The 18,093-nt window shown below is 43.2% G+C and overlaps 4 protein-coding genes across 4 annotated transcripts in view; all 4 read right to left on the bottom strand.

Annotated features, from left to right (window-relative positions):
• The window catches only part of LOC311246792 (histone H1-like), a gene marked incomplete at both ends in the record, with an annotated part of 57,152 nt that extends 55,787 nt beyond the window's left edge, over positions 1-1,365 (bottom strand). The window contains one exon of the mRNA XM_084337041.1: positions 813-1,365. Coding sequence (XP_084193167.1) covers positions 813-1,365 — 553 coding nt within the window. The remainder of the gene's footprint in view (positions 1-812) is intronic.
• Positions 1,366-3,885: 2,520 nt separating this feature from the next.
• LOC311247042 (histone H2B-like) lies at positions 3,886-4,260 on the bottom strand (the record flags this gene model as incomplete). Its single annotated transcript, XM_084337332.1, has 1 exon — positions 3,886-4,260. The coding sequence occupies one exon, from the start codon at positions 4,258-4,260 to the stop codon at positions 3,886-3,888; it is 375 nt and encodes a 124-aa protein (XP_084193458.1).
• A 1,822-nt stretch (positions 4,261-6,082) lies between these two features.
• On the bottom strand, positions 6,083-6,394 carry LOC311247173 (histone H4; the record flags this gene model as incomplete). Its single annotated transcript, XM_084337509.1, has 1 exon — positions 6,083-6,394. One exon carries the CDS (start codon positions 6,392-6,394, stop codon positions 6,083-6,085), a length of 312 nt encoding a protein of 103 aa, XP_084193635.1.
• A 10,226-nt stretch (positions 6,395-16,620) lies between these two features.
• Positions 16,621-16,995, bottom strand: LOC311246995 (histone H2B-like; the record flags this gene model as incomplete). Its single annotated transcript, XM_084337271.1, has 1 exon — positions 16,621-16,995. The coding sequence occupies one exon, from the start codon at positions 16,993-16,995 to the stop codon at positions 16,621-16,623; it is 375 nt and encodes a 124-aa protein (XP_084193397.1).
• Positions 16,996-18,093: the final 1,098 nt, after the last annotated feature.

Raw genomic sequence — 18,093 nt, 5'->3', positions numbered from 1 at the left:
TCATACTGGACAGCGGTATAAATAGTAAGGGTTATATATATATAGATTACAGCATGCACGAACATAAATTGACTAATGACAGCAATTAGTTTATTTCCACAATTGTTGGGCCTTTGTTGAGCTCATCGTCGTTACGCACGGGCGTACGGGTCGTGTTTTGTAGCCGTGCCCGTTTCATATAAATAGTGGGAGTCCATAAGAGCCTTTTGTGTGAGACAATGTTCCACTTGTTCTGTATAATATAATTGTTGCTTGTAGATATTTAATGTGAGGTAGTGGGGAACATAATTATGTGCCAACAAATGATCCAAACCGGTCTGAATAGATGAAATTACATTAATGTGCCATCACCCGTAGTCATTCCAATAGTGTCATAGCGGTCATTTACGCACAGACATAAATGCACCATAATGACAGCAATTTATGTATTTCCACAATAAAGGGCTCAACTCGTTGCGGTAAAGTGTCTGCGTTAGTAGGACCCACTAATCAAACCCGACTTATAACAATCAACATTATCCAATTAAGAACCTATATCTGATCTATATTTTATTTGTGGTATATTCTCCATATTTATATAATATGTAAAGTTGCGTTTGCTGCCGTGCTGAAAGTAATACCAAGTTATATACTAAGATAAGCCCCCTTCACTTCCAAACACTAGATAGAGTACAATATTGCTTTTCATGAAAGTGGTGGGTGGCTCTTAAAAGAGCCTTTTGTTGAATTAAAGACAACGTTCTGTTCAAACGCTTATCTCTTTTTGGGAGCTCCTCTCTTAGCTGCTATTGGCTTGGCAGCCTTAGCTGGGGCCTTCTTGGGCGCAGCGGGCTTTTTCACCTTCTTAGGGCTCTTGGCTGCTACCTTCTTGGGACTCTTGGCTGCTACCTTCTTGGGACTCTTGGCTGCTACCTTCTTGACTTTCTTGGGAGACTTCTTGGCGGCGGCAGGCTTCCTCGTTGCCACCTTCGTGGGCTTTTTGGCCACGACAGGTTTCTTGGCTGCTGGCTTCTTGGCTTTCGGAGCGGCTTTCTTTGCGGGCTTTTTGGCTTTAACCTCAGCCTTGTTGATCTTGAAAGACCCGGAGGCTCCGGTACCCTTGACCTGGACCAGGGTTCCTTTTGTCACCAGACTCTTGATGGCAGTCTTCACACGAGCCTTGTTCTTATCCACGTCATAACCACCGGCAGCCAGAGCCTTCTTTACGGCAGCCAGAGACACACCGCTCCTCTCTTTAGAAGCAGATACTGCCTCGACGACCAGGTCACTGACGCTGGGACCTGCCTTCTTGGGTTTGGGAGCTGCCTTCTTCTTGACAGCCTTAGCCGGAGCGGTGGGAGCTGGAGCTGGGGCGACTTCTGCCATCTTCTCTCGTTCTCTGCTGCGAAACAAAAGCTGAAGTAGTAACTAGGAGGAGTAGGAGCGTCAACAGACTAATAGTGTGGCCGAGGCGGGGGGCTGGTCTTAAACACTACATGAGAGCCATGTAGACTCAACCAGCCCGGTCCTCCTCTGTGCTGTCAAAATGCTCTGTCGCTTGTGTTTTCTCTTCGCATAAAATAGTTAAAATACACAACTATGAATATTGCAGAAATCTAACGCCAAATGTCCCCGCTAGTAGACACATGTAACGTCAGACTCACACTATTTGGAGAAGCGTGGTTAATTTGTGGACGCTCCAAAACAATAATGTGTGCCGTCACCACTGTTGTGCAGCTACTTGTTTCTTGTATTTATCTCTTACAATTCTTTAGAGTAAATTAGAATCCGACAAAATCTCGTTTTCCAGCGATCCGAGCTACCTGGCAAGGGACTGAAAGAAAGATGAGTAATCTGGGGTGACGCGTTTTGTTTTAAATGGGTGACTTTTCGGTGTTGGTAAACACAGTCTTTTGTTGGTGGTGGCCTGTGGTGTGGGTGACCTCGACTTCGTTTGAGTAAGTGGAAGGTTTAATGTGGCCTATATATGGATAAAAAAACTGAAATTAGTCCTACCTTTATGAGTATGTACCGTATACAAGAAACATAGCTACATTTAGCTTTTTGTTTACAATACAGGCTTTAAAAGACAACTGAAACTACATCCAACTGCCCTACGTCTGCACATTATGTAAATGTAACACATACCCATAGTTACATTTATTTTTATTTTATTGTATTTTTAGTGACAGGAATATTAGTAGCCTATACAAATAGGTGGTAAGAGTATATGGTTTCTCACTGCTTGTGAATTGAGTGCATATTTAATATATAGTGTTATGTAATGTATATTGTACTATGTATGATTCCATTATGATTAGGAATGCGTTATCATGTAATATGTTTGATAGAAAGTATATTGTCACTTTCTGATTTTTAATTCCACTTGGTTGCTTGTCTGAACATGTCTTATCTGTAACATGTTTATATGTTATGTGTGGACCCCAGGAAGAGTAGCTGATGTTTTGCATCAGCTAATGGGGATCATAATAAAATCATAATGTAAGAAAGAAGTACACAAACAGTCCATGCAAGGCCTCTATTTTTAGTGTCTATTGGTGTAGTACATGTTGATACATTCTGAAGAAATGTTTCAAGGAATGAAACATAGTATGTTTCTAGTCTACTACCTGTACCATCGTGGGGCATTGGTTTATACACATGGCCCATGGTGAGAACCAGTCCTGTGTAAATGTTGGTGTCATCTGTTTAGTAGCCCAAACAAGAGGAAACCATCGGCTCAACTCAGCATCATCAGAAAACATCTCTTACAAAAATGTATCCTGGCATTCCTATGATAAAAAATTATGCCATGTACCATTGATATCATGGTTTTAAAATGGACTATACCATGTTATTAATGGTTCCATTACATTTACTATGGCTGTACCATGGTACATCATTTATATAATGACTGGTACCATGGTTAAAAAAAAAAAGCACCTCGTGAAACACAAAAGAAACGATTGAGCTGCTGATCAAAAGTGTCCTTATTGGTAAATACTGCTCAGAAAAGTTAGGCCCAAATCTGTGATTTTATGTTGTATGACACACACATCTAGATAAATTGTGACTAGATTTGAAGCATTAACATTACGAGTGGAAAGAGTGGAGAGAGCATGGTGTGGTGTATCAGTGCATTTGTTGAAGTCCAAACCATAGGGGATGCCTGATGAGCAGAGTACCATTTCAGCCAGATGTGGAGGCTGCATATCCTGCGAAACATGGAGGGAGAGGGGACCGGCGATGACCAGTATTGCTGAAGTCATATTTTAGACTTCCGATTCCTGGCGTTTGATGTCAACAATGTTATAAAAGCATATTGTTGTTGTAATAATGTATTTAACATAGGTATGGGGTGGTTCATCTTTTTCATTATAATTATATGAGCCTGGAATGTATTATTTTTCGAATAGCATTTCCACTTTGAAAATGCTAAAATAAACATTATCCATGTGTATTATAAAGACCAATAATGTATTATTGATCAAGGTTCTAATACAGCAGGTGATATATTCATTTACTGTATAATTGTGATGTACAAGCTAGAATTCTATCCAATCTAGCTACTTGTCAACAAACTAAAAATCACAGGATTTTGACTGATATATAATTTGCAACTTAATAGCCATCCAAACTATGATTACAGTTGCTAGTCATTTATTAATCAATAAGTAAGATATACAATTCCATCTGCCGACAGACAAGCCTACCATGATAATATCTGTACAAACGAAATGTAGGACATTTTTAAATAGAGAATTTTAATAAGGAAATAGCCGGCACTCCATAACCACTTTGATGAACAGCACGATCATGAGAATAATAATAGGAATAACTCTCTCATGACAAGAGTGGATGGCTCTTAAAAGAGCCTTTGGGTTAATCTTCAGTGAACAGCGTAGTTTACTTGGAGCTAGTGTACTTGGTCACAGCCTTGGTTCCCTCAGACACAGCGTGCTTCGCCAGCTCACCGGGGAGCAGCAGACGCACAGCGGTCTGGATCTCCCTGGAGGTGATAGTGCGGCGCTTGTTGTAGAGAGCCAATTTCGAGGCTTCTCCAGCGATGCGCTCGAAGATGTCGTTAACGAAGGAGTTCATGATCCCCATGGCCTTGGAGGAAACGCCGGTGTCGGGATGAACCTGCTTCAGGACTTTGTAAATATAAATGGCATAACTCTCCTTCCTGGACTTTCTGCGCTTCTTGCCACCCTTTGCAGTTGTCTTGGTGACGGCTTTCTTGGAGCCCTTCTTGGGCGCTGGCTTGGCTGGTTCAGGCATATTCGACGGCTTATCAGAATCGAGTGGTGACGGTTGCTTAATACGTTTCCTGCCTTATTTATAGGAGGTCGATGCAAATAGTACTGCGTGGCTTCTACGATACGATTGGTTGGGCGTGGCGCACGTGTGTAAAGCTAATAGAACATGCATCTCTCTCATCATGGATACAAAGGGAATGATAAGACAATGTAAACATTGACAATATTTTGGTTTATTATTTGGCAGTGCTGGGAAAAGTATTGAGCAAAAGTCCAAATACACTAATAGAATAGTACTGCAAAAAGTCCTCAATTTTAAGTATTTCTCATTAAATAGTTTCTAATCAAGTAAAAGTATACATACAAGTATTAAAGTATCCTAGACCTACACTATATATATATATAATCAAAAGTAAAGATATTTGTTCAATAAAAGTAAACATGTGCTTAAGACTCTATATTGATCCAGTCTCCTGGTTGTACCACAACATCCAGGTCAACTAACTGGAGACTAGTTTAAACTAGTCTCAACATTGTAACCACCATGTTATAAACAGATGATTATGACTATTGATGTTTGTGCTGTCATGAACACAACTCCCCAATGTCAGCCTCCTCTCTCCATTGACTTCCATGGTGAAATTGAACACGGAAAAGTCACTGCAATTGCACTTAGTCAAGAAGGCAAATCAAAAACTATTTGTTTACACTAGCAAAGTCTCACCATCAATGTTTCAAATACATATCTACATTTTTCTTTCAACAATATCTTACTGTCTCCCAATCTGGTCCCTCACAACAAAGGCCATTACAGAACCCATAGCAAGACTTTACAATAGCGCTTATACAATTCATGGTAAATGTCCACCCTGTACTCACCACTGAACTGCACTCTCACACTCCTCTGCTACAACTTTTCAGAACTACACAAAAAGAACTACACTTCCAAACAAAAATGTTTATTTTATTTGTTCCTTTAGGGATTTATAATAAGGGCATTCATGTACTTTCTACACCAACTCATTGTATTACACTGATACAGGCATTAGATCACCATGTATTTGTCCCTTTAAAATAAATCAAATAAACTAAAACCGCGTAAACATTGTATAATAACTCAACTATGCGTTTTATAAAAAAATATTTCCAGTGCCTACAAGTAGCGAATCCACACTTCCAAACAAAATGTTTATTTTATTTGTTCCTTTAGGGATTTACATACCTGTAATACTATATCTGTACATATTAGTGTCTTTATAGCTGATCACTGTACATATTAATACTACAACTCTGTACAGTACATACATCTGCTTAGCACTATTACTCAGTTGTACTCATTTATATATTTTATAGCGAGTTTATTCACCTGTATAGCATATTACTATTGCATTTAACTGTTATATTTGCACTATAGTTTGATGCCTTCTTTACATTGTACTGTAATTGCATTGTATGATTTCAATAGATTTGAATCTAATATATTACTTACAAAGTGTTGTACGAATAATCTTGAGGCATATCAATTTAATTGTAATTGTTCACACATGTTCAGGGAGCCCTGCCGTGAGATGAGACTAGTGTACTAGTCACTGAAACGTCTTTCACGTTAGTCTTCTCACTATTAAAATCACCATCAGTTATTAAGTAGCAACGTCAGGAACCGTAGGCATTGCATCAGTGACTGGATTAAATTAAATGCTAAAACAAATTCGGTGCTATGCCTGAGACAACTCAGTTTAATACTTTCCACAAATAAACGTATGTAGAGTGTGCTCATTCAATGATAAGGTGGGTGGCTCTGAAAAGAGCCTTTGGGTTTTGGATAGTTAGGGTTGAATAGAAGTCTAGCCGCCGAAGCCGTACAGAGTGCGTCCCTGTCTCTTCAGAGCATAGACCACATCCATGGCGGTCACGGTCTTTCTCTTGGCGTGTTCGGTGTAGGTGACGGCATCACGGATCACATTCTCCAGGAAGACCTTGAGAACACCACGAGTCTCCTCGTAGATGAGACCGGAGATACGCTTCACTCCGCCACGACGAGCCAGACGGCGGATAGCGGGTTTGGTGATTCCCTGGATGTTATCACGAAGCACTTTGCGGTGACGCTTAGCGCCCCCTTTACCAAGTCCCTTACCTCCCTTTCCTCTTCCACTCATTGTAACGTATGTAAGAAAACAAACGAATGTAGCAACTGGCCAACCGCCTGCTTATTTGAACCCTCTCTGAGGACGTGGTTGAGACCAAGAAGCGCGCAGGGACAAATGTGGAGGTTTACGTCTGAACATGTTTTGAGGAAGTGTTGTTTTCCCAATACAATACATCATCCTGAGAACCAGGGGAAAAAGTGTTGTCACTTGTATTATTTTTTTTAAACATTTAACATATATATATATATATATTTTACTTAATTTTAACTATATTCATATTTTACAAGATGTGCACTGTAGTGCACAACCGGACTTCATTGATCGTAAAACAATAAGAATCATAAGAATATTTTGGAATTATGAAAATTGCGCGCATACCCCTATCCCCTGGAACGTCCGCGATGCCGGCTGCACAAGCCAAATACAGCGTGTGGGGACTCTAGAATAACAGGAGGGTGGGGGTTGTCCTCAGAAGAGGTCAATAATGGTCTGCGCCTGCGCGTTCTGGGGGAATGGCCTATGGGGATGTGGGAGTGGCTATATCCTTTCTAGTCCCATTGGCTGATGGCCTTGGCCAATCATGTGGACTTTAGAATAACAGGAGGGTGGGGGGGGAGTGAGTGTCCTCAGAAGAGGACCTCATCCAATAGGGGGTATCTGCAGCGCCGCAGAGCCAGGCTGGACGGGTATAAGTGGTCTGGACAAGTATAAGTGGTCTGGACAAGTAGTTGCGAATGGGGGGGGCGGGGTTCGTCTCGTTTACATAGGTACATTATACATAGACAGTAATGTTACATCTAGACATGTAATAATAGAGTGAACTTGTACCCATACAGTGTTACATCTAGACATACCAGATCTAGTAATAATAGAGTAAACTTAACTTTTGTCTCAGTAACAATGTTCATAAAGTGTTGAGTGCTACAGTGTAGGTTAGTTTATTAGGACAATTCCACCATTGTGGGGCAAGGACTAAGAATAGGCGACTTCTCTTTGATGACCCGACTTCTCTTTGATGACCCTCCCGGAGCTTGGATAGGAGTAGGAATAAACTGTACATATACAGCACTGTTTGAACCTGGCACACAACATACTTCACATGTCATTTTTCTTTTTGTGGAGACGAAGATGATGAGTACCGGTCTTCTCCTCAGACATATAAAATCAGTTTTTCAATACAAGTACGACTCAAGACACAGAACATTAGTATGCAAAATAAAAAATGAACACAGATTTTGAGTGTGAATGAAAACTTTATTGCAACAAGATTGCAGAATGGGTACAATACAGTACCCATACAGTACCCGACCTCCCGCCCGCCCGCCCTCCCGCCCCCCCCCCCCCCCCCCCATTCGCAACTACTTGTCCAGACCACTTATACTTGTCCAGACCACTTATACCCGTCCAGCCTGGCTCTGCGGCTCTGCAGATACCCCCTACTCACCTCATCGCTGTTTTCCGTGCACCACGCTCATGTCCCTAACGTTGGACCAGAGACGGCATATGCGCGCATACCCCTATCCCCTGGAACGTCCGCGATGCTTCCTGTCGACTTGATTTCAGCGGGACAGAACGGCAGAACATTTACATTTACATTTACATTTAGTCATTTAGCTGACGCTTTTATCCAAAGCGACTTACAAGTTCTGTACGACAAGCCATCAGGAAGAGCACAACTCTATCAGCTGAGTAACAATGTTCATCAAAGTGTTGAGTGCTACAGTGTAGGTTAGTTTATTAGGACAAGTGCATGACAGTATGGTTAGTTAGGGTTAGATTTTTTTTTTTTTTTTTTTTTTTTTTAATTCAGATAATGGTTGAAGAAGTGAGTCTTTAGTCGACGGCGAAAGATTGGACGTGTTTCGGCTGTCCTAACTGGGGTGGGTAGTTCATTCCACCATTGTGGGGCAAGGACTGAGAATAGGCGACTTCTCTTTGATGACCCTCCCGGAGCTTGGATAGGAGTAGGTCTGAGGCGGCCAGAAGATGCAGAGCGTAGGGGTCTTGAGGGTGTGTAGTTAGAGACCATTGACCGGAGGTAGGCGGGAGCAGTTCCCTTTGCCGCACGGTATGCTAGGTCAAGGGCCTTGAAGCGGATTCGTGCAGCAATGGGGAGCCAGTGCAGGTCCCTAAGAAGTGGGGTGACATGGGCCGACTTCGGTAGGTTTGAGATCAGGCGGGCCGCTGCGTTCTGAATGAGTTGAAGAGGCTTAGTGGCAGTGGCCGGGAGGCCAGCGAGCAGTGCGTTGCAGTAGTCGAGGCGGGAGATGACTGTTGATTGGACGAGGAGTTGGGTGGCTTCTTTTGTCAGGAAGGGGCGTATCCTTCTGACGTTGCTCAGGAGGAATCGGCAGGTTCTGGTTGTCGCTGCGATGTGAGCAGAGAAGTTCAACTGGTCGTCGAGGACAACACCAAGGTTCTTGGCGGTCGGGGACGCGGTCACAGCTGCATTCTCGACTGTGATGAAAAGGTCGGTCAGGGGGGAGGATTTGGCCGGCAGGTGGAGCAATTCTGTTTTGCTTAGGTTCAGTTTGAGGTGGTTGGTCGTCATCCAGGCGGAGATGTCGGACAGACAGGCCGAGATCCGCTCAGAGACGTGGATATCTGAGGGAGGGAAGGAGAGGAAGAGTTGAGTATCGTCGGCATAACAGTGGTAGGAGAAGCCATGAGACGTGATAATGTTACCCAGTGATTTAGTGTAGATGGAGAAGAGAAGGGGTCCTAAAACCGAGCCCTGGGGGACACCCGTCCGCAGGGGGCGGGTGGCCGACAGGGTCCCTCTCCATGACACTTGGTAGGAGCGGTCATTGAGGTATGATGACAACCATGTCAGCGCAGAGCCAGCCACTCCCATTCCTGCGAGGGCCGCGAGGAGGATCTGGTGGTTGACTGTGTCGAAGGCTGCAGATAGATCTAGGAGAATCAGGACAGAGGAGAGGCCTTTCGCTTTTGCTAAGTGAAGTGCCTCTGTGACCGCAATGAGGGCTGTCTCTGTGGAGTGACCAGTCCTGAAGCCTGACTGATTAGGGTCTAGGAGGTCATTCTGTAAGAGATAAGCAGTAAGTTGGTTGGATACAGCACGTTCAAGTGTTTTAGAAAGGAAGGAGAGAAGAGAGACAGGACGGTAGTTGCCTATGACGGTAGGGTTCAGGGATGGTTTTTTTATGAGGGGCGTGACTCTGGCTTGTTTTAGGGAGGTGGGGACCACCCCCGAGTTGAGTGAGGAGTTGATGGTTGCAGTTAGGAATGGGAGGATGTCTGGTGCTATGGACTGGAGGAGTGGGGAAGGTAGCCGGTCCAGCTGGCATGTAGTCGGACGGTTCGACGTTACCAGTGTCAGGGTCTCGGCTTCTGTAATGGGAGAGAAAGATGACAGAGTGAAGGATGAGGTTCTCGATTCAGCATTTGGAATGGGTGGGGGTTGGGAGAAGGAGCTGCGGATGTTCTCCACTTTTTCCTCAAAGAAGATCGCAAAGTCTTCGGCAGAGAAAGATGAGGGAGGGGGGGGTGGGGGGGGAGTGAGGAGGGAGGACATGGTAGCATGCAGTTTGCGAAGATTCTTGGCAGAGGCCTCGATCCTATGGTGAAAGAAAGAAGCTTTGGCATTAGTAATGGTTTTGGAGAATGTTAACAAGAGGTTGTGATATGTGTCGATGTCAGCAGTGAGGCGTGACTTTCTATACTTTCTATCTATATCTATGGGCAGAACTACTACTGTTACAGCAGTGGCGGTTGGAATGCCCCACGGGCCCCGAGGCGAGATTGACAGCTCGGGCCCCCCCCCCCCCCCGATATTTATTGTATTATTAAAAAAAAAAAAAAAAAAATCCAACATGAAACAAAACATATCACAATACAATAATAATACGTCAAATGTATATACTCTCTTTTCTGGACTCTTTTCGTATCACAAACAGTACTGCATTTGCAAATCTGGTATGTCATGTATAGATGTAGCACTACTGTCTATCTGTATGTCATTATGTTATAATGAATTGAAAATGGGGGACCCTGATGTAAACAAGACAAAAGTGTTTCTCTGGTCTGCATCCCCTTAACAATTGTATGTATTGAGCTGTACTGTATTGTACCCATTCTGCAATCTGTTAAATAAAGTTTTCATTCATTCACCATGACATGTTTAGGTATTTGGCCAGATCCAGCTTGTCTGTGATGAGAGTGTTTTCTGTCTTTATGATTGACTATCATCATTAGATATTTCAGTTTCGTTATTACAGTAGCTGGCTAACAGTACGTTAGTTGACTAATACCAGAGTCAGAATTGGGTAATATGCCGACTACTGGCAGTGATGCGACCTATGTTACCACATAACTTTTGTCATCTCTGGTACTATGCAGTGCACTATGCAAAACGGCAAAGAGATAGGTAACGTTCGTTAAGTGCCAAATTACCATCATCATGATACACCCTCACATAATTCACAAAGTGTTCACGTGCGCCACCCATGTGGTAACCTAGAAATACCATAGATTGTGGCTAGGTGGTAACGTATATGTTTTCTATGATCACTATGAATTGAAAATGGGGGACCCTGATGTAAACAAGACAAACGTCTTTCTCTGGTCTGCATCCCCTTAACGAGCCGTACTGTATTGTACCCATTCTGCAATCTGTTAAATAAAGTTTTCATTCATTCATTCATTCATTCATTCATTCACATTACGTTAGTTAGCATCCAAGCTAGCGTGATAACGTTAGTAGTACTAGTTAGCTTACCTGCAATAATGTTGTCATCGTCCTGGACAGATAAGACTTGTTAAATCATAATATATCCACACTGTGTGCTGGTCCTCGGTAAATGTCCCCTTTAGCTGCTCGGCGTCTTCGGATTTTAATACACCATGGTAGCGGTGGTGATGTTTCAGGTGACTTATTATGTTGGATGTGTTATAGCTTATTGCCCCTTTCCCTCCTCGTGGAACTTCTGCATTGCATTTATTACAAATAGCAAGCGATCTTTTTCCTCTGAAACTATTCCTAGTACCGACGGCATCTTTGTTGTTTACGTCCGCGCTGCTTGTGCCGCGTTCACGTTACGTGGGAAGAAGCGGAAGAACCAGAGGACATCTCGTTGCTACAACTAGGAAGCCTTCACGCATTGACTTGATCAAAACGCCCACATCCATACTTCCGCAATTCGTGACGCGAAGTGGGAGATATCGGGGTCTATAAAAAATCCCATATGTCCTAGTAGGAATTACAACTAGGAGGCTGACGTGAATGGTTTTTCCCAGTCGGAAGCTGATTCTTCCGATTCTTCCCACGTAACGTGAACGCGACATCAGAGAAAAATATCACCTCCGCGCTGCTTGTGAGATTTACGTGGCTACGTCACAGCCAAGGAAAGGGAGCGCTGGATTTGTGCAAAACGCCCTGTTCCTAAACCACACGCTATCAGTCGTACTCGTACCACAGTACTGGCAAAACGGGAGGAGCCTAGAATCAAAACAAACGCACCAGTCCCAGTTGCCGTTACCACCAGTTGTGTTCGATCCAGTCCCACACGCGAACGGCAACTCCATTCAGTCCCGGGCCTGGGCTCGGGGCCGGAGGGGGGGCCCGGGGCCCGGGCCCCCCCTCCCGCCAGACGGTGGGCGGGCCCTAAGGCAGCTGCCTCCCCAGCCGCGCCTATAGCTCCGCCCCTGTGTTACAGCAATTTTTGGTACTTATTAACACAATGTGCATTGATCACTGTTGCGTGAATATCATACCTCAAGCTGTTTACTCTGCATTTCTTAGCATTTACATTTTTCATACTGTAACCATTGATACTACTCAATTAAGCCAAGAAAGAAGTTTGGTCAACAGTACAAAATATACAAAGCAACCAATTGCATTCCACACATTTTTTATTATTATAGGCCTATAATATGTCCATGTAGAGGTCCAGTCTTCCAATCCTGTTGTTTGTAGTGCTAGGGCCTTTCTGTCACGACTGCTGCTCACCTCAGACTGGACACATGCACGTCATTATAGTGGTAATTTATCCTAGAAAACAAAACAGGGAGATAGAGAGTTATGGAGTTGCTCATGCACTCTACAACAACACACATCTTGTATCTCTTCTCATCTCTAACATTTCCATTCCACAGCATGCAAGCATCCTGCTTCAAGAAGTGTATGATTGTGTATGTGACAATAAAACTCGATTTGATTTCAATATTTGAGAGGGTTTAGAGTTCACCCACCAGTTTTTGCTGTGGGAAACTTGGTATTTTAGTATACATATTTTGTTGCTTAATCATAACATAACTTTTATAGATCAACATCTTACCATGGTTGGCTTGCAGCATTTGGACACAGACAGTGTCAAAAATATTATCAACGAACGCGCCGTTTGCTTATAACTAATCATAACTCCCTCTACCCATAATCATAAGTTTGCACTCTAAACAGACAAAACGTTTCGCTGCCTATTACCCCAGCCCCGGTGCGGCCACGGACGATCGACCCAATGTGTTTGGCATGCGACGCACCCTCATTGCAGTTTTCCGTGCACCACGCTCGTGTCCCTAACGTTGGACCAGAGACGGCATATGCGCGCATACCCCTATCCCCTGGAACGTCCGCGATGCCGGCGAATGACCTACTTCCGGCGCATGAGCGCCTAATAGTCTGGTCTTAGAGACACACACATTCATTCACATGACGACAGGGGGTTTCAATGATTACATGGGACTTCTCTCTCTCTCCGCCCCTTCCAGGCCTGGTCTTGCAAGACCAGTTATCTGAGAATCTGGAACCTCCCCATAACGAGGAATGAGGATGCGTGAGATTCTCTGGGTATAAAAAGACGCCTCCTGTCCTGTGTTGTGTCACTTTACTTGAGAGATCCCAACAGCCTGTCAAGAGGCACACATGCTTTGTCGAATACAGACACTGAGGTCCAGTTGGTCCGCGCTCGCCGATATGTTTTGTCGAATACAGACACCGAGGTCCAGTTGGTCCGCACGCGCCGATATGTTTTGTCGAATACAGACACCGAGGTCCAGTTGGTCCGCGCGCGCCGATATGTTTTGTCGAATACAGACACCGAGGTCCAGTTGGTCCGCGCGCGCCGATATGTTTTGTCGAATACAGACACCGAGGTCCAGTTGGTCCGCGCGCGCCGATATGCTTTGTCGAATACAGACACCGAGGTCCAGTTGGTCCGCGCGCGCCGATATGCTTTGTCAAATACAGACACCGAGGTCCAGTTGGTCCGCGCGCGCCGATATGCTTTGTCGAATACAGACACCGAGGTCCAGTTGGTCCGTGCGCGCCGATATGTTTTGTCAAATATGGTGAGATGGTGAGCAGAGCAGTGGTGCGTTATTGAAATCATCTGGGGTGACACGCACCACGAATGCTCCCGCGAATGCGCATTTAATGTCCCGTCGCTTGGGCACAGACTAAAGACGGTGCCTAATTGCCTCTACGAATGGAATGTAACACATGTCTTCACAACAAGTTAGGTGTGAATGCATCTGAAAACGTATTTAACACACCTGTGACCGGCGCTATTGATATGCAAATAGCGAGTACTTATCATGGGGTGGCACGGAGTGCAACCCCGTCCCATGAAGAACGCATGCCTGATGGTGAGACAGTCTGAGCAGATAAAGGGGTAAGTTAGCCAACAGGCTAGAGCGGGCTCGGGAGATGCAGCATTCCTCAGTGAGGTCACACACAGCTGTTGTAACTGCGGAGATGCTACCTACATTCCTGAGTGAGGTCAGACACAATGCGCGCGCTGCGCCTTTCCAACAAAACAGATGGCGGGGAAGAGCGCGGGGCAGTGACGGCTTCCATGCAGCAGGGCATCGCAATGGTTCAAGTTATGACCGATATAATAAACACTCTTGATGACTTGCTTTAACTCCATAGTTTGTTGTGTTTATTTGCTCCTCACACACATTCATTCACATGACAGGGGGTTTCAATGGTGACATGGGACTTCTCTCTCTCTCTCTCTCTCCGGTCCTCTGTTTCCGCCTCCTCGTCTCTCTCTCTCTCTCTCTCTCTCTCTCTCTCTCTCTCTCTCCGCTCCTCGGTCACATTGTAACGCTAACGTGTACTTTACTATGGAATATCAGAAGAAACTACTCAACCTCGGCTGTCTTTAACTATGAATGAACACAACACTCTAACTCACCATGTTTAGATAATAAAGTACTCAACCTCTACTTGTCTACTGTCTGACTGAACACAACACTCTAACTAACTTACCATGTTTAGATAGTGAAGTACTCAACCTCTACTGTCTTTAACTATGAGTGAACACAACACTCTAACTTACCATCTTTAGATAATGAAGTACGCAACCTCTACTGTATTTAACTATGAGTGAACACTATGAGTGAGTCTACTACCTGTACCATAGTGGGGCATTGGTTTATACACATGGCCCATGGTGAGACCCAGTCCTGTGTAAATGTTGGTATCATCTGTTTAGTAGCCCAAACAAGAGGAAACGATCGGCTCAACTCAGCATCATCAGAAAACATCTCGTACAAAAATGTATCCTGGCATTCCTATGATAAAAAATTACGCCATGTACCATTGATATCATGGTTTTAAAATGGACTATGCCATGTTATTAATGGTTCCATTATATTTACCATGGCTGTACCATGGTACATCATTTATATAATGACTGGTACCATGGTAAAAACACAAAAGAAACGATTGAGCTGCTGATCAGTTTGATCAAAAGTGTCCTTATTGGTAAATACTGCTCAGAAAAGTTAGGCCCAAATCTGTCATTTTATGTTGTATGACACACATCTAGAGAAATTGTGATTAGATTTGAAGCATTGACATTACGAGTGGAAAGAGTGGAGAGAGCATGGTGTGGTTGTGTATCAGTGCATTTGTTGAGGTACAAACCATAGGGGATGCCTGATGAGCAGAGTACCATTTCAGCCAGATGTGGAGGCTGCATATCCTGCTAAACATGGAGGGAGAGGGGACCGGCGATGATCAGTATTGCTGAAGTCATATTTTAGACTTCCGATTGCTAGAGTTTGATGTCAAATGTATTTAACATATAACGTAGGTATGGGGTGGTTCATCGTTTTCATTATAATTATATGAGCCTGGAATGTATTATTTATCAAATAGCATTTCCACTTTGAAAATGCTAAAATAAACATTATCCATGTGTAGTATAAAGATCAATAATGTATTATTGATAAGGGTTCTAATACAGCAGGTGATATATTCATTTACTGTATAATTGTGATGTACAAGCTAGAATTCTATCCAATCTAGCTACTTGTCAACAATCTAAGATCACAGGATTTTGACAGTAGATATATAATTTGCAACTTAAAGGATAACTCCACTATTTTGGGAAATTAGCTTATTTAACATCTTCCCTGGAGTTAGACAAGAAGATGCATACCTTTTTTGTCTCTGTGCGTGCATTTTAGCTTTGGGAATAGATGCTCCGTTAGCATAGCTTAGCTTCATCACTGGAAGTGAGGCAGGACAGTAGCCTTACAGTGCCTTACAGTGTATTGCAAGGTCTGATATTGACCAAACTTGATATGCATGACCTTGGTGGGCTCTAGGTCAACTCCTGAAAAGGGGGTCAATGTCAGACTTTGCAATCAAAAGTTAGGGGGCTAATAACCCTTGCCATAATTTCAGTGCGCCCCTAACTTTTGATTGCAAGGTCTGACATTGACCCCCTTTTCAGGAGTTGACCTAGAGCCCACCAAGGTCATGCATATCAAGTTTGGTCAATGTCAGACCTTGCAATACACTGTAAGGCACTGTAAGGCTACTGTCCTCCCCCACTTCCAGTGATGAAGCTAAGCTATGCTAACGGAGCATCTATTCCCAAAGCTAAAATGCACGCACAGAGACAAAAAAGGTATGCATCTTCTTGTCTAACTCCAGGGAAGATGTTAAATAAGCTAATTTCCCAAAATAGTGGAGTTATCCTTTAATAGCCATCGAAATTATAATTACAATTACTAGTCATTTATTAATCAATAAGTAAGATATACAATTCCATCTCCCGACAGACGCCCCTGCCATGATAATATCTGTACAAACTAAATGTAGGACATTTTTAAATAGAGAATTTTAAAAAGGAAATACCCGGCACTCCATAACCACTTTGATGAACAGCGCGACCATGAGAATAATAATAGGAATAACTCTCACGACAAAGTGGATGGCTCTTAAAAGAGCCTTTGGGTTAATCTTCAGTGAACAGCGTAGTTTACTTGGAGCTAGTGTACTTGGTCACAGCCTTGGTTCCCTCAGACACAGCGTGCTTCGCCAGCTCACCGGGGAGCAGCAGACGCACAGCGGTCTGGATCTCCCTGGAGGTGATGGTGCGGCGCTTGTTGTAGAGAGCCAATTTCGAGGCTTCTCCAGCGATGCGCTCGAAGATGTCGTTAACGAAGGAGTTCATGATCCCCATGGCCTTGGAGGAAACGCCGGTGTCGGGATGAACCTGCTTCAGAACTTTGTAAATATAAATGGCATAACTCTCCTTCCTGGACTTTCTGCGCTTCTTGCCACCCTTTGCAGTTGTCTTGGTGACGGCTTTCTTGGAGCCCTTCTTGGGCGCTGGCTTGGCTGGCTCAGGCATGATGATCAGTCGGGACTAAACAGCAATGAATGTGGAAACAGAAGCGCACTGCTGCCTCTTTATAGGCCAAATTATGCAAATACAGCTGCCTGGCTTCTTGTATACGATTGGTTGAGAGGCTTTGTCGCACATTTCCCGCTCACAGAAAACTATTTGCGCGCAAAGCCATGATAACCCAATTATTATTTTAGCAAAACTCCATAGCCACACTTGATATTAAGCCAAACAATAATCGACATGAAACTGCATTTTTCCAAGACAATGCTCTCTGGGTGACATCTGTCACTGCTTTGACTTACAAATATATATATATATATATACAGACACACACACAAATTCATACATATACACGTCTGTACATACCTGCATATAATCCTTTTTACATGTATTTGGCATAATTTTTTGTAATTTAATTAATTTGCTGTAATCTATATATATATATAACCCTTACTATTTATACCGCTGTCCAGTATGACTTACTACACATAGTTTTTTTTCAGTCAAAATTAATCATCACTTGACCGCATTTATAATTTTATATTATATCGTTAAGCCTTCAAAAACAGGCACAAAAACACTGCAGACAAACACATTAAACATTACTTCTAAACAGCATTGTACAAGTGTACCCATTAGTGAACACGGTCAAATGTTATGGGTCCGTGTACGTTTTGATAGTTCATTTTTCGTTTCAAAAGGAAAAACGAAAAAACGAAAAAAAACGGAAATACGAGGTGTTTCCTATTTCCGTTTGAAACCAAACTCGAAAAAACGGGGGAAAACTGAAATACGGACCTGTTTTTCGTATTTTGGTATCAGAATCAAATGAAAAAAACGAGTCAATAATGGGCCGTGTACGTTTTGATAGTTCGTTTTTCGTTTTTGATGTGAAGAATGGAGAACGGAACCACGTGACAAGTACATTTTTCAATGTAAAAGCCATGCACAATCTAACGTGAACGAATATGTATAACGTTATGAATAAATACATGCATACAGATCTATACCAGGGTAACGTTATGATACATACATTTTTTGTTTTGTGCATTTCATTTAGACATTATATTTATTGTCCGTGTGATTGAAAACTTTATTAAC

The sequence above is a fragment of the Notolepis coatsorum genome (assembly GCF_963971535.1).
Source record: "Notolepis coatsorum genome assembly, chromosome: 2".
NCBI lineage: Eukaryota > Metazoa > Chordata > Actinopteri > Aulopiformes > Paralepididae > Notolepis > Notolepis coatsorum.
Note: the sequence above shows the minus strand (reverse complement) of the source record. Positions and strands in the feature narration are given on the sequence as shown.